The sequence below is a fragment of the Pithys albifrons genome, chromosome 8, assembly GCF_047495875.1.
Source record: "Pithys albifrons albifrons isolate INPA30051 chromosome 8, PitAlb_v1, whole genome shotgun sequence".
Lineage (NCBI taxonomy): Eukaryota > Metazoa > Chordata > Aves > Passeriformes > Thamnophilidae > Pithys > Pithys albifrons.
In genome coordinates, this window is record NC_092465.1 from 9,539,420 (window position 1) to 9,565,024 (window position 25,605).

Consider the following 25,605-nt stretch of genomic DNA (forward strand, 5'->3'; position numbering starts at 1 on the left):
CAGAACCAGGCGACGCAGAGCAGGCTGTGCAGAGCGGGGCTGTGCAGAGCAGGCTGTTCAGAGCGGGGCTGTGCAGACCCGGGAGGTGCAGAGCGGGCTGTACAGAGCGGGGCTGAGCAGAGCAGGACTGTGCAGAGCCGGGCAATGCAGAGCAGGGCTATGCACAGCAGGGCTGTGCAGGGCTGAGCCGAGCCGAGCCGAGCCGAGCGGTGGCTGCGGGCGTCGGCGGGCACATGGGCAGGAGGGCGGAGCCCGCGGCCTGACATCACGGCTCCGCTCCGCTCCCGGAACGCGCCGCTCGCCCTCCCGCCACCGCGCAGAGGTGAGGACAGCGGGGGACGGGCACCACGGGGGCACGGGCACCAAGGGGGGACGGGCACCGCGGAGGCACGGCCACTGCTCGCGGCCAGCGGGGCTGACCCACGGCCGGGGCTCGAACCGGAACCGCGGCGCCGCGCCGGGCGTGCCGTGCAGTGCCGGGCGGGGGTGGCTCGGCTCGGCTCGGTTCGGCTCGGCTCGGCTCTGCGTCGCCGGGGCTGCCCCAGCCCGGGGGGAACGTCCCGGGTCCACAGGGGTTGCCCGCCTCGGAGCGCTGTGTCCCGGGCTCCCGTTCCGCCGCACGCCCCCCGGCCCGGGATCCCTACGGCGGGGCTGGGGAGCGGAGCTGGTCCTTCTCCGCGGCCCGCTCGGACAGCGGGATTCGGACGCAGCCGCCTCGGTGCGTGTTTTAGGTTTGGGGCTAGGGACAGGTCCGGGGCGGAGATTTACGTGGGGGCCTGTGTGTCCAGTCCGAGCGGTCACTGGGAAAAGGTCGGTGGGATGCTCGTCCCCGGCAGGTCCGTCGGGCTGCGGTGTGGGATGCCTGCGGGAAGCGCTTTCCCCTCGCTACTGGACACATCCGTGCGGATGCGGGAAACTCCCAGGCACAGGGCAAAACTCCCCCCGAAACAGGTCGGGTTTGCTGTTCTAAGTGATTGGTGCTCTCGAGCGCAGCGGAGATGGATGGGTGGATGGATGGATGCACGTTCAGGCTGTGTTCCTCAGGGAGCACTTGGCGCTAAGGTTTCACTTTTCATTCTCAGTTCTCCAAATGCTTTGAGATGAGTGAATTCTTCCAGCTAAGGAGAAGCCAGCACTGAGATATAAAACAACTTGGGGAGAATCTTGGCCAGGGCCCAGGGTCCCCCAGAGGCAAGCAGGGTGCAATTTTGTGGTTTCTTTACCGATGCAGGGACTTGTATGAAGGTTGGATGCTTATTGAGGACTTCAGCATTTGATCCATGTCAGAGTAATGAAGGATGAAAGCTGTGAAGGAATTGGAGACGTGACTTTGTAGTAGGACCATCCCACAGGTGATGTAACCTGAGGTGGAACTGTCCCTGTCCTGTGATTTTGATTAGGGTGTAACCATCTGCCTTGGGGGTGAGCAGGGCTGTGACAGCCCCACTGAGGTGTCTGGGGGAGCATTCATGTTCTAATACCTGCACCACACTGAGCCAAGCAGAGGCAGATGAGTACTGAAGACCCCAGATCGTTTCTGTCAGAATAGTCTATATAAAACTAACACACAGAAAATTGCCTTCTGTGGCAAGAAACCAAAACTGAGAGACAGCAGGAGAGGAAGGCCGTTGCCTACAGCATCAATACTCTGTGGGCTTGGGGAGATGCAGGACTAACAAGATTAAAATACTGCTTAAAGCTTAAGTTTTCTCCTCTTTTAAAATCACATTTGCTATGAAACAAAAGTACAGTGATATAAAATACAACAGTCACTGCACATATTTGATTTCCTCTGTGATAATAAAGAAGAAAATGTTGATGACTCAACAGGTCTGTGTTTAACAAAGCCACATCAAACCCAGGAAAACATGCTCTTTGAAAGTATAATGATTTTTTGTTGTTTGCTTTGCCTTTTTTTTGTTTTGGGTTTATTTTGCTTTTTATTGTTAAGAACTATGTTTTGACTGTGACCTTGTAACATTACACCCATAAATAGAAGCAGGTTTAGATTCAGGGGAAACACATTTTTTCCGATGGTGGAAGAAGTAGGCCAGCCATGCCATCTCTCTTGAGAGGTGGGAAAGGCAGTGGCAGCTGTGGAAAGAAATGTCACACACCAAGAATTAAACCCCACCAGTTTGTTATCTCTAAGTTTGCCATTACTGATTAGATCTAGCTTTTTGTCAACCCCATAATGGAGGAAAATGCTATTTTCAAATTTTAATTTACTCCTTCTTCATAGGGTAGTTTTCCCTGCAGACCTACAGTGAATTAAGCAGCTTCCTATCTTTATGTAAATTGACATGAACCGTCACTTAACTGAAAGGATAAAACATTTTGAAAGCATGTTGGTGACTTGGGAGCTTCCATCGCATTTCCAAAAGCCCTTACATGCTCTGGGGCCTGAACCACTTGAACAGTTTGAAAATTTTCCCATGGTTTAAGGGACTGAGACAGAAATTCCTCCTATCATTTTTCCAGGTTCTCAGATTTTCAGTGAGTCTCTCTAAAGCTCAGTGGTTGTGGTAACACATGCATTTCCATTTAGTTCATATGAACTACCCCGCTGTAGTCTTTCAAAAAAATGTCCTGAGAGATCCCCCTGGACTGTAAGCTTTAGAAATCAGGGTCTGTAGATAACATGTCCACCACTGAAGTAGGCTGACACCAGCTACTGATCATGGGCAAGCACTAGTAGATCATAGAGTTACAGAATGCAAATGGTTTGGATTGAAACAGACCTCAGAGATCATCTCATTCTAATCCCCCTGCTATGGGCAGGGACACCTTCCACTAGATCAGGTTGCTCTGAGTCCCATCCATTATGGTCCTGAACACTTTCAGGGATGGGGCAGCTTCTCTGGGCAACCTGTGCCAGTGCCTCTCCACCCTCACAGTAAAGAATTTCTTCCTTACATCTAATCTAAACCTACTCTCCTTCAGCTTAAGGCCATTCCCCCTTGTCCTGTTGCTACAAGCCCTTTTAAAAAGTCCCTCTCGAGCTCTCTGGTAACCCCTTTAGGTATTGGAAGTTGCTCTAAGATCTTCCTGGAGCCTTCTCTTCTGGCTGAACAGCCGCACCTCTCTCAGACTGTCTTCACAGCAGAGGTGCTCCAGCCCTCTGAGCATCTTCATGGCCTCCTTTGGACTCAGGCTAGCAGGCCTATGTCCTTCCTATGTTGGGGTTAGATACCAACATGCATCACTTCAGGTGCTTAAAATAAATGAACTTCTCACCACAAGACTGTCCTGGCTAAACGTGGGTGCAGGAGTCAGTGCTCCAGCAGAGCTGGCTTTACAAAACTCACTCAAGACCATCAAACAGAGATCCCAGGTGGACAGAACTGGCCAGGCAGACAACATCAGCCCCTTTTGCAGCTGCCAGCACAGCTTGGCACAGGATGGCTCTCTTGAGCAATGGTGTTTTTACTCATTTAGCATACATAGGTCTCACTAAATCATTGGGGTCCTCAGGAGAGGCATGTTGTGCACACCTGCATATATTTGTCTCTCTGGGCTAACCTGCAAAACCCCTGCCAGTGCAGGGGAAAAGATGAAGAAAGCTGGATCTCCTCTGTGGAATGTTGGACCAAAGGCTTGTTTTGGCCAGGCCTAGGCAAACAGTGGGGGAGGAAGGGGAAGGCTGTGGTGTGGGGCCTGACATCTCTCAGGGCAGTGAGTTGATTTTCAGTGAAGAGCATCTGTCTCCCACCCAATTCCACCCATCTGGATCCCCAACAATAAGTACCTGGTCAGCTGATCACATCTGCCCCATCTCTCCCAGTGGCTTCTCAGGAGCTGCTGGGAAAGGCAGAAGAGGCAGAACATGGGCCTGCATGAGCTTCACTGCCTTTCCTGGGCAGAGCACCCTGTTTTCATTGCTGTGCTTTTCAGGGCTGGCTCAGAGCTACCTGTATACATTGTGTGTCATGCCTGTGCTCCGCAGGGGCAAAGCAAGGGATCAGCAAAAGCTGGGCTAGCCCTCTGCCATAGGCTGTATCTTGCCTCCACCCCACACTGCCTCCCAAGCCATCTTCTCCCTGTGTGGTTCTGTGCATTTTCTGAGTCACTGGGAGAGGCAAAATCAGAAAGGCAAGGGAGTGCTGATCTTGGAGACCCTTCTAACAGGCGCTGCGGCATAGAAATAGCCAATGTAAATATTTTAATGCACACGCAGTGCAACTCCTCCATGTCTTTCTTGGAAAGAAACAAAGAGGTTTTAAAGAGCTGGAGTTTGCCAGCTCCCTGCTGAAGACTGCTGAAGTCAGGTCTCATCATCTCTGAAACCCTGGAGCTCCCAGCAGAGCAGCACATGCTGCCCAGAGAAGAGCGGAAGCCCAAGCTCAGTGCAGGCAGGAGCACCTCCTCCCAAAGTGTCTGGCTGCAGGGCATCACTAGATCTACCTGAGAAACTTCCACTATCCTGGCTTACAGCTGCTTCCCTGCTCTCCTTGCACTTTGGGGAGAGAAGGCTTAGAAATGGGTGAGGCACTGAGACAGTCCTTAACTCAGTAAGAGCAGCAAGAGAGTGAAGATCCCAAAAGAAAGCAAGAGAAGCCCCATAAATCTTAAGTATGGCACCTGAAGTTGTTGTAAACTACCCCTTTATGTCACTTAAGAACTGTGAGATGATAAGCAGAGGAAACAACCTTCTCATTCCGAGTCATATCAGCCAGATAAAGCTCTGAGTGCTATGTCAGCATCAGCTCTGCTCTGGTAAACTCTGTCTTGCTTCAGGTCTGTGCTCTCCATGGTCTTGCAATGAAACCTCCAAGATTCCCAGAATTTCAGATTCTATTTTATGATGTTTTATTCTAGGGCAGGTCTTTTTGTTTTCCCACTACTTTATCAACACAGTAGGCACAGACAGCAAGATCTTTTCGCAGAAGAGCAGAGAAAGTTCTTCAGACAAGGACTTTTCTGCACAGAAGTGGTACTGCAAAGAGGAGCCCCTTGTCTTTGGAGACAAATTTGGGAGAAGAGAGTTTGCAGACATCTGTGGGAAAATCTGTTGGTAACTGTGCTTAAAAATACATCATTTTGATGAAAACAGGCGAAAGGTTTGTTTTCCAGTTCTGTATTACAAATGGGTGATTTTCTGCTCAGCATTGAGTGTTTAACCTTGGGGAGGGAAATTGTCCCTGGAAAGTGATCACAGGCTGGTGTAGTTCTGTAGCAAAACTGTAGCCAAAATGTCTGAGCTTGCGTGGGAAAAAAAGAGACTCTTTTGCCCCTGTGGGAAATTCTGGTAGGCCTTTCTTCTCTACTTTTCTGTGTTTTGAAAGATGTTTTTGAATTTTGGTCATGGTGAAAAATATCTTGTGGTGAGGGACATGCCTTTGGCTTCACTGCTGACTTCCAAAAGCAACATTCTCAATATTTATCAATGTTTAAACCTGAGGGTGTGTGGAGTGGGGAGGGTCAGTGCCTGTCAGCGCATGTGTTCTTTAGCGAGTTGTGGAGTAAGGAGGCACATACTGAATTTGTAGATGACACTGAGTTTGGAGGGACTGGAAACGTTTTAGAGGAGAGACTAAAAATTTAAGATCATTGGAGAGCTGATCTGAAAAAGCAAGGCACATGTTATGTCCTGTGTGGTAAGACTGACTGACCACCTGGACACTGGGTGAGCGACCGGCCAGACAGTGGCCATGGGGAGCCAGAGGACAGGGTGATGGACACGGTGCCCCATGAGTCAACAGTGTCACACAGTTGTGCAAAATCAAACAGTCTTCTAGGATGATGAAAGAGAAGTGGCACATTGGGGAAGTGGCGTCTCTGCCCTGGCTGTTGCCTTTTAGGGGCTCAATTGGAAAATACAGTTCTGAGCATCCTCCAAGAAAAATGAGACCAAGGAACAGAGGCTGAGTTGTTGGACACCTGGTAAATAACAGCTCTGACGAAAGCATTGGATTTCATTTGAGCAGGAAAAATTGAAGGGAGATGTGAAACCCGTTCTCCAAATGCAGAATGTGTCTGCAGGGAATGAGAGGGCAAATAATTTGCTGTGTCCTTTGGGGGTGAAAGAGGAAGCGATGAGGTTAACGGGATTGAGAGATAAAGAGAGAAAGCAGGTCTCTACAGGAGCTTATGGAAATGGTTTTAACAGACAAATACCTGATAAATGAGATAATCAGGTAAACACCTGCCCTGGGGCAGGGAAGGGATAAGGACCTGTGAATGCAAAGTGCGTCAGGGTGGAGAACTGAGAACGGGGCAGGTCTGTAGGGGACAGACTCAGCACCCAGTGATGCCTGCTCGGGGCAGGACCATTTACCCCGGCGCAGGTCCCCGTTCCACCTGCCCACCCCAGCGGGTGGGAAGGGCATAGGGTGACCAGGCCCCATTCCCTGTCCCTGTGGGCAAAGGGGTGGAAGCACAGCAGCGGGGAGAGCACAGTTCCTAGCGTTTCCTCAGTCTCAGGTCCTGGTTGGCAGCCCAGGCAGGTTTGCAACATGGCTTTTCTGGCTGAGGTAATACCGAAGGGTGATTTATGCCCTGTGCCAGTTCCTGGTTTGCACCACTGGGGTTGTAACTTGGCTTTGGAAGGAGAAAGAGGAAAAGGGGCAGCAAGCTTGGTTTCTCAAACTCTTTCTCTCGCCTGCAGAGCAAAGTCATTTCCAGTCAGCCTGGGGAGCACTGAAAGGTCTCCAGAAATGTGCATCAGAGCTAGGATTAAAGTGGCTTAGGATAAACCCTTTTATTACTTAAATCTGTTCTGGTTCCAACAGGTTCAGATTCATGGTACTTGCTGTGCTTCTGGGAGGAATGCTCTGTGTGTGGGAAAAAGAGTTAAACATTTGATTTTCCGTGGAAATAAAAGAGTTGTAGCCAAAACAGTGAATATTTCTGCTCGGCTTCGGGTGCTGAATGTTCCTCTCCAGTTGGAGCTTCTCAAGGGTTAAGGCAGCTGGAGATGCTCTGCAAATAGAGGCTGTAGGGCTTTGGCTTCATGGTTCAAAGGTCTCTACTCACATACTGTAAGTCCCCTGGGGGCAGAGAGCACCCCTGTCCCTCCAGTGTGTGTGTTTGTGGGGCCATGCTCCATGGAGCCATGTGCCAGCCATGCAGCAGGACAGCCATTCTGGATGGAGCTGGGCTGCAGGAGCTCACTCAGGTGTCTCTGGGCTCCCAGCAGAGTCAATCTGCCAAGCAGACCATCCCTCACAGCTAATGGGGAGTTGGCTCATTTGTTATCCTCTTTCAACAGATGTGGGGGACCGAGATACAAACAATGATGAGACTCCAGCAAGTTTGTCTGGGACAACCCAGATATTTTTGACCACGTCTTTAACAATGAGACCATCTTTCTGGGCCCCTCTTACATCCTCTGGTGCAGCAGGATAGCCTAGTTGTTCCCATAATGCAGTCTGAAAGTGTCTGAGTTACACACTCTGAAGAAGGATGGACCTGTGATGGCAAGGCATGAGCTTCACTGCAGCTCTGGACAAAAAAAATCAAGTCTCATTTCACTGCCCTGGTATTCAGATTTATCAGATAAAAGACAAGTTAGTTTTACAATAACTGTAATAAAAAGGAAGTGTCTTAAACTTTTCACTGAGTCAGACTGTGCTGAAGAACGTGGTAGCAATCTCATAAGCAGCTCCAGTTAATGTCCTGTCCAGTGCAACCAAACTGGTTCCTGTTTGCATATAAACTAGTCTCCGAGCTCAGCCTCATGTACGGAGTCTCAGTCTGCACTACAGTGGCTAAAATAACTGCTTTTGTGTCTTCCTCCGAGGTCAGGTTTTGCTCAGACTGACCACAACTGAGTCTCCAGAAGATCTGGATTCAACTCAGAGTAGGTCATCAGAGAGACTGCTTTGTGCTTCAGCTTCTGCTTGGGAGTTATTTGAGATAAAGCACATGATTATTATCTATATTCCTTAATGAGCACATGGGTTGAAAGACCAGCAAAGGAAACAAATGATGTAGCAGAGCCCTTGGTCAGGTCATTGCTGCTTCATCCAGAATGGCTGTCCTGCTGCAAAACCTGTGAGGCCTCTCAGTGTGGGCAGAGAAGCAGAAAAACCTTGTTTGCCTGGCACTGAGCCTAAGCTAACAGCCTCTGCCAAGCCTCAGGTGCAAAATATGTAGAGCTATCCCTGTTTTTCTTCTGTGAGAACCCCTCCCTCCCTCTGCTTGGGCAACAGCGATTTGACTGCTTCGTTTCACCCAGCTTCTGTCTGTCTGGTTGCATTCTTTGGGCAGAAGTGGCCTTCTGATAGGGTGCCTGGCAGAGGGGAGCTCCCTGTCTTGTTCACTGCCCATCATTGCTATTCTCCAACAAATAATAGCAGTAATTGCAATTCAGTTGGTGAACTGTACATGGGAGTAAGTGTGCTACAGCTGGACATACCACCCCTATGCAAGGATATAAGGCTGTCAATTAATAGTGTAGCTGAAGGGCAGCTGCACATTGTATTCAATATTTATGGAACTGCTGCCCAGTTAGGGTTGAAGCTAGTTTACTTCCACTGGGCTGTTCTTTAAGTCATCATGTAGCTTCCTTAGTACAAAACTGATCTTGAATCACACATGCCACTAACTCAGGAGGGGTGCAGTTTACTTTATAGGGAAGATCAATAAATAGGGTTTATCTAAGGCTGCAGCATGTTAAAGATGTGTCCAAACACCGTGGTATTTTTTCTTGACCTCTTATGCCTCTGGGTGACTCTGCAGCATCCTGGCCATGATGCTTTGCACTGCATTTGGATGGATTGACCTTGCGGTGAAGAATTAGCTTTGGGAGGGAGAGTTTTAAGCAGGTAACACATCCATAGGTGCAGAAAAAGCAGCGTGGTCATGGTAAGTCAGGGGCAGGAGACAGGGGGTCTGCATGCTCTGCAGAGATACAGAAGTGAAAAAATCCTGTTGCTTAATCGTACACTCCATTGCCAGACATCTGTTAGGCAGACCACGGTGTTTGTCTCAGTGAAATGCGTTTATGGTGAAAGCGGGATTTTCTCCTTCTTTCTCAGGAGGATTTTAGTGCATGGCAGTGACAGCAATGCAACCCACAGATGTAAGCAGCAGCCAGTGGCAGGGACCACCCCACCAAGGGCTGTGCAGCAGGGATGGGTCGTGCTCCAAAGCCCCAACAGTCAGAGCATGACTGAAATAATCACACCAAAATCTACAGAAAAGATTTTGAGTCTTCTTAGTTTTTAACTACCCAGCTGACTTCAAAGGCTGTTTAATTCTGTCAACCCTTTTAATCAAAATAACTGGAGACAGCAAAGCTGTTTGTCTCCAAACATTGCCAGCATCTCTGTACATGTGCAGTGGCAGCTACAGGACAGAGAAAACATGCTACAAGAAAATTTGCTTGCAGCAAAATTTACATCCCAGTGGAAGCACGGAGAGAGCTTTTGAGATGCCTTAAATGGATTATGAAATGGGTATGTGGGTAACAGTCGCTTTCTCACCCAGAATGCTGATTTCTCTCCCCTTGACTGAGAGCCAGAGATGCATTTCTTTATTTTGGGAGATAATATTATGTGTGTACAGGTGGTGGAAAAGGAGGGTGTTGTGGGAAAGCAAGCTCATTATACTGAACAATAGCACTGGCCCTAGAACAAATAGTTCTGGCCATGAATAAATTTAAGTGGAGCAAGAAGGTTTCTAAAAAGTAAAGCAGTGAATGTTTGATAAAGCGTCTGATATGAAGGGACCAGAAAAAAAAATACAGAATCTTTTCAAACAGAGCTGCTTTATATGAGGGGTTTCCTGTTGACCTGAGTTCCACTTGTGAGGTCGCTCTTCATCTCCAGAAGTCTCAGGTGGTCCCTGCTCCCTCCTCACCCATGTGTTTCTTTTCCAAAGTGAAAGTTCTTGTTATCTCTCTCTTTCCCTATGGCTTTTTTTTTAGGTTTATTCTCTTTCTTTGTTGCAGGGGAATGAGCAGAACTGCTGTGTGCTGTTCAATCTATGGATTTATAGAGTGATATAGTTGTGTTTTTGCCATTGATTTGTATGCCTTTCCCACTAATTCCTGATGAAATATCCTAGTGACTGTGATACATATAGAATACACCTAAGGCAGATGTGTGTTCACAGGCAGCGGTCTGGGTTAATCACTGACACAGCCAGCATCACCGAATCAGTCTTACAGCACATAAACCCTCCTGCAGGTCTGGGGCAGCAGTAGAAACCTTCTGAGTGAAGTATGAGCAATTCTGACTTGAACAAGACTCTCTCACTCACCTGGAGAACAAAAGGTCTATGCATGGGGCGGAGAGGACAGGTGTTTTTAAAGGGAAGAAGTCAGCATGCCTTTCTTTGGCACTTGTTTTCTCCTGAAAACACTTCTTCCATGGGCACACTGCTTTGTTCTCTGGGACAAGGGAGTGCTTGGTGAGAGGCAAGGAGAGCAGACAGACCTCTGCCATAGAAATGGTATTGTCTCTGAAGTCATGATGGTTTTGTATCCAGGACAGTGAATCATAGTTTCAAAGTCTATCTGCTGAAGGTGTTTTACAGGCCTTTGGTGAGGAGCAGGACTGAAGCTGTGGTTGCTGTGTGTGAGATCTTCTCCACCAGTAACTTGGCTGTGTTTGATATGTGTTTGCCAGGGACCACCAAGTTGGTATTTTCAGAGTAGTGTGACACTGATAATTTTTCAGAGTGTTGTTAACACATTTACAGCACATTGAAGTGTACATATGTTATGGTAGCATTATGCCCATAGGCAGCTCTTGCTGTGTATCAGTAGTGAATTTTGGTGCTCAGGCACTTCAAATACAGAGGTTCTTCTGCAAATTCTTCGCAATAAACATTGACTATCTTAAATTATTTAAATTAGATATCACAGAGGAATTCTTTACCATAGAGGTGGTGAGACACTGGAACAGATGGCGCTCTGAGTAGCCTGTTCTAGGGGAAGGTGTCCCTGCCTGTGGCAGGGGGTTGAAACAAGAGGATCTTTAAGGTCTCTTCCAACCCAAACCATTCTGTGATTCCATGATCATCACACACAAGCTCCATTTCTCAATAATCACTCCCTTTCCCAGATGAGCATGTTGAACAGCACAAATCCTCAGGGAAATCTCTTGACAACCTATTCCCATTATGAAAATCATTTATTTCTTCTCACCCTTTGTTTCCCATTGGTAACTATTCATGCAGAAGTGCCCTTGCCCTTTGCACCACTAATGCGCCAATCCCAGAAAAGGCTTGGGTGAAAGGCATTTCCAAAAGCCTATGACAAACACACATGTGCCAGAGACCAGGTCACCCTATCTGAGCGATCACCTTCACTTTGAAAGCACTTGACCAGCTACAGGGCACTCCAAAGGCAAGTTGTCTCCCTCCCCAGTGTATCACAAGTTTGTTAATTATGGTCTTTATTATAATCTCTATCAGTCTGCCCAGTGCAAAAACCAGATGTCCTGGTGTGTAAGTTCCCTGGGCCACCTTCTGAGCCCTTTAAAAATCTGACCTTCAGGAATTTGCCATTCCTTTAGGGAAAATTTGCCATTCCTTAAGTTGAGAAGCAGATTTTAGCCACAGGCACAGCCCATGAGCAGCCTGTCAGTTCCCTGCTCAAGTTTCTTCTGACCTCCAGGCTTGGCTGCTGTGCTGCCTGTGAATTTATTGATTTGCTTAAAACCTCTCTGTGCCCTCAATTTCTCATCTGTTACAGGGCAAAATTCATTAACGTTTGTAAAGCTCATCAAAATCTTTCTTGAGCAAATCTCATCATGTTTTAATATATTTTTTAAATGGCATGAGTAAGTTCTCATCACTCATTAAAGAACTGAAGCAAACAGCACTTGCCAGACCCAAATATTGGAACAGGCAAAGGCTGCAACTCTCTTCTTTTACCACTTTTAGGACACTTTCAATTCAACTTCAACTCCCTGCCTTGATTCTGCTCCTGTAAATCAGAAGCACCCCTCCGGCTTTTCCAAATATAGTCTCAGGGATCCCCCTGGGCCCCTGGACCTGGGCTTTCCAGGAGATGCCTGGTAGCCATATGGGGATCTGAGAGTTGCTGTTCCTGATCACTGTTAGCATTGTACGGGCTTTCAGTGGGAGATGGCAGCATGAGGAATAGCAGAGGGTGTATGAGTGCATCCAGCAGGTGTTGGATCACACAGATCTGGAAAACCTTTCTAAAAACCTTCACCTTCCAACTCCACATGGTGTTTTGTCCCCCTCCAATGGTGCTTGTACATTACTGCACACTTGCTGGTGGGTTTGGCACATGGGTCCTGGGCTACTGGGACCAAAACCACATTCACCTCTGTTCAAGTGGCCTAGTGGCACTTTTCCCTGTGACGGCAGATGTGATCTGGGTCTCTGCAAGATCTTCACAATGAATTTGCATTTCTCTTTGGTTTTCCTGGCAGGATGTCTAGAGGAGACATGGTCAAGCCCCTCCTGGGCCACGGGAGCACAGAGGGTGACCGCAGGATCATGCCTGCGTCCGGCCGCACCATCGGGGTGCTGGGGAGTGGGGACTTTGCACGGTCCTTGGCCATCCGCCTGGTGTGCTCCGGGTTCAAGGTTGTGGTTGGCAGCCGCAACCCAAAGCGGAAAGCCAACCTCTTCCCTTCTGCGGCAGAAGTCACCTTCCAGGCTGAGGCGGTGAAGAAGACGGACATCATTTTTGTGGCAGTTTTCAGGGAACATTACTCCACCCTCTGTGACCTGGCTGATGTGCTGGCGGGCAAGATCCTGGTGGATGTTAGTAACAACACCGAGATCAACCATCACAAAGAATCCAACGCCGAGTACTTGGCTTCCCTGTTCCCAGCCTGCACCGTGGTCAAGGGGTTTAATGTGGTTTCTGCGTGGACGCTGCAGTCAGGTGCCAGGGATGGAAATAAGCAGGTATTGTTTTCTTCCACCAAGGGCTAAATCACAACTGTTTCAGCAGCTGAAGTCTGGCAGCATCAGCAAATGGCCTTAGGCTCCAGGGGAGTCTTGAGTCCTGGCCATGGCATCCACCCCATAGCTTCTGTGTTTCTTTGCTCAAAAATGAAGTACCCTCACTCCCTTCATGCTTTGCAGTCTTTGGAGCATCTGCTTAAGTGAAAAGTATTATTTGTCTGTTTATCTAAACAGAGCCAGTAAAAAAAGCTAGTGGTGCACACATGGAAGGAAACCTCTCCAGGAGAGAGAGCTTTGGCAGTCGTGGTAAATCCCTCTCAAAAGCCTGCCAGGAATCCTGATGCTCAGTGGAATAATGTAGGCTCCCTGTACCACAGCATCCCTTCTGACACAGTCCCAGAAGCCTGATCTCTTTGCCCTATGTGTATATTTGTTTGTTGCAGGTTCTAATTTGCTCAAATAACCAAGAAGCCAAGCGCACTGTAGCAGAAATTGCTCAAGTCATGGGATTCACCCCTGTGGACATGGGCTGCCTATCGTCAGCCTGTGAGATTGAGAACATTCCCCTGCGTCTCTTGCCAGCCTGGAAAATCCCCATCTTTTTGGCTCTGGGGCTTTTTCTTTGCTTCTTCACTTACAATCTGATCCGACAGGTCATCCATCCTTTTATCAAGGAGCAGAAGAACAAGTTTTACAAGATCCCCATTGAGGTGGTCAACACAACGCTGCCTTGCGTGTCCTACGTCATGCTGTCCCTCGTCTACCTGCTCGGGGTGCTGGCAGCCTGCTCACAGCTCTACTATGGCACCAAATACAGGCGCTTTCCAGATTGGCTTGACCAGTGGCTCCAGCACCGAAAGCAGATTGGTCTCCTGAGCTTCTTCTGCGCAGCTCTGCACGCCGTGTACAGCCTCTGCCTGCCCATGCGCCGCTCCCACCGATACCTCTTAATTGAGACGGCTGTCAAGCAGGTAATATGGGTGCTCCTCAGGTCGGCTTCTGTAGTAGTCTGCACACATCAGATGTTGGGTGGCAGGCTTAGTATCTTGGCTTTTTCACTCACTTTTCAAAGCAGGTGTGGGACAGAAGGAATAAGCTGTTAGGTATCAGGGCACTTTCCCCACAGGTCAACCACATGCCACATACGGGCCACCCATCCATGCTGAGGACCCACCATCTCAACAGTGTGTTCCCCATGCATTTACAGCCAGGGCTATGATCAAGCTCTCTTGTGCCATTGCTCCTCAGAAGCACAGGCAAGCCTTTGAAACCAGCCTTGCTCAACACCTGTCATGTCTGAGACTAGGGCAGAGACAGGAAAAATGCCAGGAGAGGAGAAATCCAGTGGTGGAGGGAGCAGAGTTCCCCTCAACTTTTCTCTCTAGATTTTGGGAGATCCCTGTTTGTTCACAGTATGTGCTTGCTGGAGTGATCAAATCATCAACCCGGGACAGGTTGTGTGTCCTTCACACAGTGTGCCTCCAGGAGTTTAGCAAAATAGTGGTGGGGAAGTGGTCATAGTCTAACAGAACCGAGGAAATGGAAAGAGACTTTATTGCCTCATTGAGACACTCAGCAGGGTTTATCCAGTGTGAGATTGCTGCCTTCAGGCAGTTCAGCCAGCTCTGTAGCTCAGCAATGCCATGGGAGAATGTGACTCACTTTCTTATGCCCCTAGCTTCTCAACTGCTCCACCCTGCTCCCTTCTGGGATGGCACAGGCTTTCTGCAGCTAAGTGGGGAACCTGATGAAGGAATTACCCCACAACCAGTCTGCTTTCTGCACTGGGCTATTTGCCTAAGTGATTCCAAATGTCTGTCCCAACAGAGGGGAGGGAAGGGACCGTGGGGGCAGAGGGGAGCAGGATGGCTGGTTTCAGCAGCAGTGCCTGTTCAGAGCATCCATCCAATACCATCCCCAGCCTCTCAGCTCCAGCCTTGACCAGGTCCTTCTCAATCGCCACAGTTGCACATTAATCTCAGGCAAGCATCCTGAGATTCATTTCCCCTCTACCTCCTGTTTTCTAGCAACATCTTTGTTTAGTAAATTAAACCCATTTAGTGGGCTAAAGAGGACAGTTCTAAATGTTCCTCTTTGCCATGCAGTATAAAACCCATTTTCTCTTCCATTAGCATGAACAATTTCCCCCCTAAATGCACTTAAAACAAAGGTTATTAGGAGACTACTGCATATTCAAGCATCTGTATTTGTTTTCTTGGCTTTAAACTAACTTCTGTTGTAATTATCATTCCAAATGTGACTTTGGGGCTTGCTGCTGTGGTTATGGGAATGGGAGCTGAAGTGTTCAGCAGTTCTTCCCAGCAGGCTGCAAATCAAGTCTAGATTTGGCCAAATGATGGTGGGATAAGGGAGCATTTCCACATCTCCCAAATAGGCAAATAGTACTGGAGGTGGGAATGGGACCCAATGCTCACCCAGGAAAGCTGCTTCCAAACCCAAAACAAACAAAATTCAGTTCCTCTATTCCTGAGTGCTCCATTTTAACAAACCTTCATTATCATACCAGGCTATGGAGAAGAAGATGAATATCTGGGTAGAGGAGGAAGTCTGGAGGATGGAGATTTATATCTCTGTTGGAATAATTGCCCTGGGCTTGCTGTCGTTACTTGCCATCACTTCACTTCCATCCATCGCAAACTCTCTCAACTGGAGGGAATTCAGTTTCATTCAGGTAAAGTTGACATTTGCCAATGCCAGAGAGTGATTCTGCAGAGTCAGGCCCTCACACCAAGGAGGGCAGGGGCTGACCTGCTGTCCCAACCCATCCCTGCTCTGGCTCAGCAACTACAAGCTGTGCACTGGTGTCAGCAGCAAATCCTGCCACACCATAGCTCTCCATGCACCCCAGAGCCATGGACCCCTCGTCCAGGAGGTGACACCAAGAGGCAGTGATGGGGCAGAGGGCTGTAGTGTGTCCTGTTGTCCGTGCTGCTCTCACACAAGACTCACCCTGTCTGCAGAAGGTGCTTCTCTCAGGGAGAAGGGAAAATGCAGTGTGTCATGGGCATCCACATGAGGTTTTCAGTGGCAGCTGGGAGTTTGCATCAGGCTGTGGAGAGCACGCAGGTACCTTGCTGTGGAGATATCTGGCAGCAGAACATAAATCTGCCCTTGCATTTCAAGGAGAATGACCTTCTGAATAGGAAAGCACCTGAGAGGACAGTGCAAGGGAAAGACAGGTTTGGCAGGGCTTGCGTGCACACAGTTTTTCAATAGACAAGTTCAAAAAGTCTTAGACTGGTCTATAAAGTTTCAGAGCCCAAACGGCACAGAGGACTGTGTATGATTTCAATGAGAAGTCCCTGTCTGATTCTAAAAGCTGAATTAGGAATGTAATTTTTCTTTCTCCAAAGTCAATCAGTGGTTTAGGAGCCTTCTTCCCACTTGCAGGATTGTCTAAGCTCCTGAGGGCCAAATTCCCTTTGTGACCTGGGTCTACCCCATGGGACATTCACAGACCCCAAACTCGGGAGCTGCAGCCTTTTCAGGGATGTGTCTGGAGCCAGGCTTAGGGCTAACTAATGGGGATAGCAGGGAATGAACCTTCCAAGTATCCCTGCATATTAGCGTTGATTTTGAGGCCAGATTCCACTCACCGTGTCATGGTCATATCCCACAGCCCTAAACCTCCTTGTTACTAGTGCCTTCTACACCGCTGCTGCTTAGCATGCATGAGGCTTCATGTCCCACTGCAGTGACCCATGTGGCATCCCAACATGCGTGAGCCCCCATAGGACCCCATCCCTCTGCATCTCCCCTGTGGAGCCTCCCTGTGCTCCACACTGGCACAGACCTAACCCTTCCAAAGGGGAGGGCAGAGTTCAGGGATGCAGAAGTGAGTATCTATCATCCAGCCTCTGTTAAGCCCTGTTGAAGCTCTCCAGTGGTATATAAATAATTCAACATTCATTATAGCAGGAGTTTGAAGCCTGCTCCCCTGCTTCCCCCACAAGTGCCCCAATCACCAAATGAGCAAGTCAGTTTGTCTTTTTTCCTCTCTTGCTGTGGGCTAGCCAGCAATTATTTACACTGAGTAGAAGAGCTGCACCAGGAGAGCTTGACCCCAAGAGATCATCCCTTGAGGAGAAGGGAGACCTGCCTTTAAACCTCTCCTTCAGATTAGACAATGGAAGCATATTAATTCTCACCACCATGTCTCAGGGGAGAGCTGCAGCTGCTGGATCATTGCATAAATCGATCTTGACTTAGGCATCTCATACCAGGAATCCCAAATGAAGGGAAGTATCTCCTTGCAGTCTGGAAGGAGGCTTTGAAACCCCCTGCATTTCCCTGTGGCTCCCCAGGCAGCCTGGCAGCTGCCCTGGAGAGTGCTGGCATTGTGTCGTGTAACATATACTTTGTCACAGCAGGTAGTGCTGCCATGTCCCACCAGTATAACACGACTGTCACATCTGCCCTTTGGGAGCCCTTCCCGTGTCTTTCTAAGGGTACGCCAGCTCTGGGACTGGAGAAATACATGATGGTCGGTTCCAAAATAGCTCTTGGCTGCCCCATATGGGAACTGGCTGGCTTAGTTCGTGGAAAGATACTCACACCTATTTCTGTCTGCATGGAATAAAGCATGACCATGCAACACAAGCTCCTGGCTGATCACATGCAGGAGAAGCATGGCTGGTATTGTGCCCTACTGTGGAAATATCATGTAAAAAGAGTAGGTTACAGATCTCTTGGCATGTTAGCTTCCATATTTATTTTTTTAATGAGGGATGTTTTAAATTATTTACTCCTCAATAAGTTGGTGATGCCTTTCTTGAAGAAACTAAAAGAGCAGCTACAGCTACTGCTCCTAAGCTCCAGAGGTTACATTGACATAGCTCAGTGTGAGCTTCTCTGAATTAATGCACAGTGGCAAAATGTAAATACAAGGGTTGAAGCATGAGGCTGCTTTCTCAAATATTTGGTATTTCTAACACTTTTACAGCATGAAAGAGGTGAAATGCAGAGTGCAGACACCTCAGACAAATGCCTTCCAGAAAATGCAGAAATTTGTTACAATCTCAGTTGAAAAGGATGATGTTTGAGAGATGCTGTACCAAAAGCCACATGTGAGACAAATTCAGGAGCCACTTTAGTTCCTTCCTTACCCAGAGCTTCCCAAGTCTAACATTTTCCAGCAGCCACTGTGTACACTTGTATTAGTTTCATGGAATATACTGCCACAGTCTTAAAACACATATCTGTTGCCTGACAGGCCAAAAATCCTGCTTGTATTTTTGCCAAGGTTATAGAAAAGAGAAGTTAATTTTCATAGTAGCTCCAGTACATACACAAATTTCAATTAAATATAGTTAAATTGGATACACAGTTACTCTATTTGTCCAGTTTTGATTAACAGGATCTAGATACTGGATAACAGGAATGATTCATATGAAATTCAACTTATAGGAGACATTTTTAATGTTCCCTAGTTACTTAAAAATCAAATCTAATTGGTTGAGAAGTAAAAATGTGTATGATTCCCTTTACTTTGCCATCCTGAAAAGCCCTCCTGGAATTTGAAGGTTGAATTGACCTGGTTTCTTTCATAGTTCATGTAGCACAAGATGTAAAAAGTCTGTAACCAGACCTTTTCTAACCATCCTGTTGATGAAGTGTGAGGGGCCAGAGCCACTTCCATGGAGCTGATGACTTCATAGCTGCAGAAGTCAGAAACATATCGGGGTCAGGAAGGGCCTGTTTGCTTTTGGTGGGCCCAGACATTTCGAAGTGAGCCACACGTGACTGGATCACCACCACTGATGTAGTACAGGATGCTCACTGACACCAAGAAAATGGGGAGATAGAAGAGTTAATGCAGAATAGAAAATATCCACAAAAGCCTGCACTAGTAAGATACCAACTTCATACAACATCTTGCAGAGGGCTTTAACAGCGTACATGGATACTGGTCCCACATTCCCCATGTTGTGACAATGCAAAAGAAACCTCTGCCACTGTTTAAAACAAAAAGGTTTCATAGCCAGAACCTGCATAGAAAGGATAAAGGAGAGCAGAGATTCAAAACTCTGTGTGATATCAGGGCTAAGCCTGTTGGTAAATCAGCCCCATGGGGTGCTCAGCAGGCTCTGTATTGTACTATACTGAATGTATATTGAGCTGTATATACTGAGCCAAGCTGCAATCAGCAAAACTTTTGTTTTTCCATGCACTTAAATACCAACTTGTACCCAGCTGTCAGCCTGTCTGGTGGGTGCAGCCACGGGGCCCTGCACCACAGATCCTTCAGTCAACGTCAGCATTGGGGCACCCCCTGCTCTCACCAATCAGCCCCTTACAAGGAGGCCAGCCCATTGCTGTTGTCAGAGGAGCTGTCAGCCCTATTTCCAGCCACTAGCAGCTTAGCCATGCATTTTTTGCCAATTAGGTTTTTGTTTCATGTGCCCTGCCATCCCCACACAAATGTGGTCACAGAGCACCTGTGATGGCTTGTCACCTTTTGTCCTACTAATTTCCACTCCTGCTCTCCCCCAGTACCATCAGCAGTTGAAAGAGAGACTGTACAGAAACAAACTAATTATCTCCAGCTCTGACACCTCTGCCCTGCATGGAGCCCTGCTTGGGTTGACTCCCAATGTACCCTCTGTCCAGGGCAGAAAATCTGCTTCCCTTGGACTTCATTCTGTCCCCTTTTCCACTGCCCTGGTTTACATCTCTGCTCTCCCAGATTAGCCCTGAGCTGATACTTCCAACCTTTTGCCCCACAGGGGTTTTTTTGCCTGTTGAAGAGAAGCTCAACCAATAAATGATGGATGATCTGCAGGTCAGGTCCTGCTGTTAGGTTCAACTGTGACCATGGCATATTGCACCAAACTCCTCAATTTTCCAGGTGCAACTAGTCCTGCCTCTGTTCAGGTTTGCTGCTTGTTAACACTTTCATTTAGGACTTGGACATGGATTCTGGTAAGAGGGACATCTGTCCCTGAAAGAAAGAATAAGTGTGGGGTTGCATACAGGACTGAGGTTCAACTCACAGGTCTGTTCCCAGCTCCTTACATGACCTTGAGTAATGCTCAGCTATAACACAAAGAATCCTCATATGGATGAAATCTTGGCAGGACTCAAAGACACGCACATGACTGCCTGATAGATACTGTAAAAATTAAGAACCTAGATCTGGTAGCATATTTAAGAGCTCTCCTTCCCTCCCTTGCCTAGTCCTCTCACTTGCTTAAATGGTTAGCTCTGAAGTTTAGAGAGTCTTAGTCTGGTTTTTTTGGTAACAATGTGGCACATTTTTAAAAGTTGTTTGGGTTTTAAATAGTTTACAAGCAATCAAAAATAGAAGGGGAAAGTTTGAATTGAGTAGTTTACCAGATGAGACTGTTTTTTCTAAAGAAAATTATGAATCCTTCCTCCAATCTTACCCTGGTGCTTTATTTCCCTGCTGTGTCTTTTTTCCTGGACATGTCTTCAAGAAGACCCTGTTTCTTGTTATCTCTGACCAGCTGCACCAAGTGAGATATTTCAGCTTGTAAAGGGGTTCATTCCCTAAGTTAGGGACATTGCCAGCAGAGCTTGGGAGCCACCACCTCTGATGCTGGCAGGAAGCCACTGATGAAGGAAACACAGTTTAAAAGCCCTCTTTGAGAGCAACTCTCAGAGGGAGCTGGAAATACCCAGGAGAAATGTCATGTCTGTGGGTGCTTAGGAACATGATCTCAGCTGAAAATGGGAGAAGTTCTTGTCTGCAGATCAGGGGCTGTGTTCTTTGCTGCCTCCCTGACTGAGTGGCTGAAGAGCTCCTGGCTCCCCATTTCAAGGGCTTAGTCTATCACACAGCCTGATGGTCTGGTTCATGAACCAACACAGATCTCTAGGACAGAGAAAACCCTCTAGGGCTGTTGCTCACCTCAGAACAGAGCACTTGTGTCTCCACAGTCTCACTTTCCTGTAGAGAATATCAGTTACCTGAAGGTCTTTTTGCTCTGTGAGAACTTACAGCTTCACAGATCTCCAGCAGTGTCAGCTGCAGGTCCAGAACCACAACAATGATGCTTCATCCCTCTCACCAGCCATGGATTGGGAGGCAGCAGAGGTGGCAGCTGCACCTTGGAAAGAGCAGTTGAGAGCTGTCTGTGCCCACCGGCTTGGCAGAGGAGGGGGCTGCCACTTCACATGGATGTAAGAGCCCACATCTCTGCTGAGCTGGCACCACCTTCCAGGAAACTCCTGCTGAGTTTCTAATATCACACTTAACCTCTGATTAAAAGAAGAAAAATGCAGTCTGGCATGCTAGCCAGTAAAGGTTTCCAGTCGTGTTTTATTCTGTCCAAGAAACACAGGAGTACTCATTGCTTTCTCTGTGCTATGTACACTTACAAAATAACATTAAAAATACAGGAAAACATCTAGGCACAACGTCCTCTGCTAACTGGCATGTGTTTGTCTTCCTTTTAGTCCAGCCTTGGATTTATTGCCCTGGTAGTCAGCACTCTGCACACGCTCACGTACGGATGGTCAAGGGCCTTCGATGAGAACCAGTACAAATTCTACCTGCCTCCCACCTACACCCTCACACTGCTCGTCCCATGTACTGTAATCATAGCAAAAGTCATCTTCAGTTTGCCCTGCATCCGGCACAGACTTCTGCGAATCAGGAGGGGCTGGGAGAAGGGCAGGTATGTCAAATTTGTTCTGCCCAGCGCAACAGGGGAATATTCAAGTGGGGAGACCTCTAGCAATGTCTGACAGCCCCAGCTGTGACAGAGGATTTCAAATCACTATCAACGTTTCTATAAAGATGTTTCTTTTTCTTAAGTATATGTATGTTTTGTTATAATTGTGTTGTGGATAAAAAATAAAAATTGGTGACTTTAGAAAATGGATGACCATGAAACTAGTTTAGACAGTAGCAGTTAAATTATATTTCTGATTTGATAGGAGAATTATTGCCTTAAAAATGACTGTGAAAGCCGAGCTAGAAGCACTAATATATATGGGAAACTGATGGACTCTGTTAATCAGATCAGTCTCTTGAGGTGCTGGCTGGCAGGTCCCCAAACCAGTACTTGTTGGTTGCTTCCCTAGCCATTCTTATAAATTTCAATGCCTTTTTTTAAATCTGAAGTTGCACAGATTTTCTGGGTTTATGACAGCAAAGATATCTTGCCTTGTGAGTGTCTGGATCAATCAAGGCAGTGAGGTCTAGAACTATCAATTGCCTCTGGTTTTGTTCCTCTCTGTGAACTCTATGGACAAGTAAGAACAGCAATATCCATGTTATTAGTGACTGCAGGTTTTACTAAAAGCATCCAAACCTGACAGCAAGCCCAGTATCCCTGTTCTCTCAAATGCAGACAGCACTTCTGGTCCTGGAAGCTGTGCCTAGTGCATGTTTATAAGCTGCAGAAATAAAGCACCTTTTCCACCAGTATAAAAGTGTTTGAAGAGAGAGATATCCCTAACACCAGATGTCTGGTCTGCACTACTGCCTCTCAGATGACAGCTCCTGCTGCATGTTCTCTGTTTTATTGAGCCAGTTTCAAGCAGTATTTGATGGAAATAGAGCAGAGATAATTATTGGAAAGACCTGCTGCTTCACAAAATTACATGGAGAAAACCAAGGCCTTCCAGCTGGCCTTACATCAAAAAATAGGGTGAAGCTTTTAGAAATCGCTGTCACCTGAACATTCCCATTTAAGCAAACAAAACAGCAGCTCTAAACCCACTGGTTTTACTAGCAATAATAAGATCTTTGAACAGTCTTGCACAGGGATCAGCAACTCTTGACCACAACATGAAAACACAGCGGTTGTACATTTTGGGCACAATCCTTTATTGCCTTGGACCTTAAAAAGTCTCTTGCTAAATCACAAAACAGGTATTGAATGCTTTTCTGACTTCACACCCACTGAGGACAAGGTACAGGGCAAAGAAGATTTCTGTCCTAATTTCATGTTCCACCTGTCACTTTCTATCCCTTCAAGTTCCTGCTCTTTATCAGCATAATTCTTTAGGTTTTCAACATCCAAATCATCAAACAGCAAATGGACAGCCATTCACAAAAGCTCATTTAAAGCAAGCAACCAGGATGACACAAGAAGACTACCTCAGTCAGCTCAAACACAAGGACATGCCTGGAATAACCTCCTTTTCCCACAGTTAAGTAAAAGACACCACTCTGTGTCAGTATTACTTTAAGAAACAACAGCTGTCAGCACCAAATGAGATACAGCTTGTGGGACAAGAAAGTACTTTTTACTAGACTAGTTAATAAACAAGGTGGGGGGAATTATCAACTTCAGGGCACATAAGCCTTTCTACAAGCCAACATTGCTTCTGTAGCCTGGGTGAGTTCTACACAGAGAATCTCAAGAACTCCCTGTTTAGCCTTAAGTAACTATAGTGAGTAATATTCTCTAAATACTGCTCATGTGGCCAGTCATCACACTGAGGGATTTCAGTTCTTGCCTAAGACTTACAGTAAAGTTTCCAAATGCTACTTCTTTTTGCTGAATAGAAAGAAACTGACTTCAGGGAAAAGCCTAGGTTTCATAATCGGGGGGGTTTTTTTGTTTATTTGTTTTGTTGGGGTTTTGGCAACATGGGGAAGGTACCATTCTTTCCCACTGTCCCCTTCAGCAAGCTGCTGTTACTGGTTTTCCACCTCCAGAACCCAGCTTGGGTCCAAAACAAATCACTCACCAAGCAGTCTGGTGACCCAACACTATTTATTTGTCATTGACAGGTTAACTTTCCACATGGATTTGAGATAGTTTCACCTGAGTATTACTCCACCCACTCCAGTTTAGCTCATCCTTGAGGGAAAACTGGATTATGCAAACTTGGGGTTTTAGTTGTCTTTTCCATTTCATCATCAGGCAAAGTCAATATAAAAGCACCAGTTTACACATTTTCTGGTTACAATGTATTTCAGTGCCTTTTTTTCTGCTTTTCACATCTTTCAGCCAGGCAAAATTACTGCCTGGTTGCACAAAAAAAAAAAGTAGGGAGGCAGGAAAAGAATATCACACAGGTTTGCAGGCTTTGTCTTCAGGAGGAAATGTGTGTTTTTATTGGGAATCCCTGCAAGGTTGAAGTCTCACCTTTCTGCCCAGCAGAAATGAGGTTTGCACCCTTGCTTTGTTTACGTGACTTTCATGCCCACATACCCTTTCCCATGGCAAAGGGACAGTCTTCATGAGTATTAGCGGGGTCAGTGAGTCAGCATGGTGCTCTTCAGAGGGACACAAACCCAAAGGGACAAACAAGCCAGCTCAAAATCCCCATAGCATCCAATAAAAGGCTGGTCAAGTGTCTCCAGGTAACATCTGTACCAACACACTGGCCAGCTATCCAAGATCCTTTTTGAACACTGAAAACAATTCCTGTAAGTCAAAACAGCATTTCACGTGGTGGCCTCTGTATGCAGCTGGTCCTTAAAACATGTGACACAACAGTTTGAGTGATTTCTTCTGACTCTGGAATGCTGAAAATTAGCTTGAGGAATTTTTCAATTAAGCATTTTTTGGTGTGTATAGGACATTAAGTGAGATTGGCTTAAAATTTATCAATTAACTGGGTTTGTACATGAAGTTTTTCTCTTTCTCTCTCTGTATATATGTACACACACACATATATCTTATTGGAGAATACATAGCTGGAATGTAAATCCTTTGTATTTTTATTTTCTGTACTGCCTACTATGTGCCTCTGGGATATGTAAGAACCAACTGAAAAACTGTAACAGGCCAGTTTCAATCACTGGCATCTGTAGTTAAATAAAGGTATTCTGAACAGGTCTACATAATTATATCAGAACTCGTTTGAGTCTTTTTTCCTTCCTCACTCTAAACAATACCATTACTTTAATGGCAGTAGTAAGTAGTGTGATTATCTAGAATTTAACCACTAAGAAATAAAACCCACTACACCCAGCAGCTTGTAGAATCTCATTATCAAGGTAATAAAATTATCATTGCTGTGACCCATAGTGCCAGGGCTCAGTTATGGAGCTGCTGTGCATGTGGGGGGGCACAAGTGTGTACGGACATTCATTTCATTTACAAGGGGCTGCTGATACTACACAGCACTTACAGCACAGGATCAAACCAGTTTAATTCGCTAAATAAAAAGTGCTGCTGATATAGAGTTCAAGAAAGGAGTCCCAGATGAGAGTCTGTTGGACTGCAAAGAAAAATGGAGTTTTAATACTATAAATTTGTTCTCCGCTTCTTAAGTCACTTTTTCATACAAGTGGCATTCCAGATCAACCAGCTTCTGGATCTGCAGCACTGCATTTTAATGAGCTAATTTGTAAGTTGATTTTAATGAGTTCATTTAAATTCTTGAGTTGAAGATTAACCTCTGCAGGTACGGTTCTCTCACTCCTTTGGTTTTATAATACAAGGCTTTTAACAGTGCAATTGGTTTCCTGCTCTTCAGGGATTTACTTAAAAAGTAATATATCAAACTACAGTTAAATCTTTAGGGCGATGCACTTTCTTCAGTACCTGCATCCAACATATTTCCTCCAGTCTCTCCAAGATGGCGAACACAGCTACAATCAGCAACAAAATCTGGTGTTATCCTTGAGCTCTAAATTTCACGCAGTAAGCTGGCGGGATTTGCAGAATGTGCCTCAGGTTTGAGGAATGAGATTTGTTACACTAGGACAATTTTCTTTTATCTGTTTTTTGTGCCTTAATAAGCAGCATCAGTTTCCCAGAATTTCTGCACAAGGTTTCCTAGTGCAAGTGAGAACCACGCTCATTTTAAAGCTGAGCA

At 46.6% G+C, this 25,605-nt stretch overlaps 1 protein-coding gene across 3 annotated transcripts; it reads left to right on the forward strand.

Moving 5' to 3' along the window:
- The first annotated feature begins 216 nt into the window (after positions 1-216).
- On the forward strand, positions 217-24,633 carry STEAP3 (STEAP3 metalloreductase). 3 transcript variants are annotated; one of them, XM_071562429.1, is made up of 5 exons: positions 217-322; positions 12,354-12,837; positions 13,281-13,808; positions 15,365-15,529; positions 21,277-24,633. In XM_071562429.1, exons 2-5 carry the CDS (start codon positions 12,355-12,357, stop codon positions 21,565-21,567), a joined length of 1,467 nt encoding a protein of 488 aa, XP_071418530.1. In that variant the 5' UTR covers positions 217-322; position 12,354; the 3' UTR covers positions 21,568-24,633. The 3 variants fall into 3 exon arrangements, with proteins under 3 accessions (XP_071418530.1, XP_071418532.1, XP_071418531.1); XM_071562431.1 differs by having other exon boundaries at positions 13,491-13,808; XM_071562430.1 differs by lacking the exon at positions 217-322 and adding an exon at positions 1,152-1,352.
- The last annotated feature ends 972 nt before the right edge of the window (positions 24,634-25,605 follow it).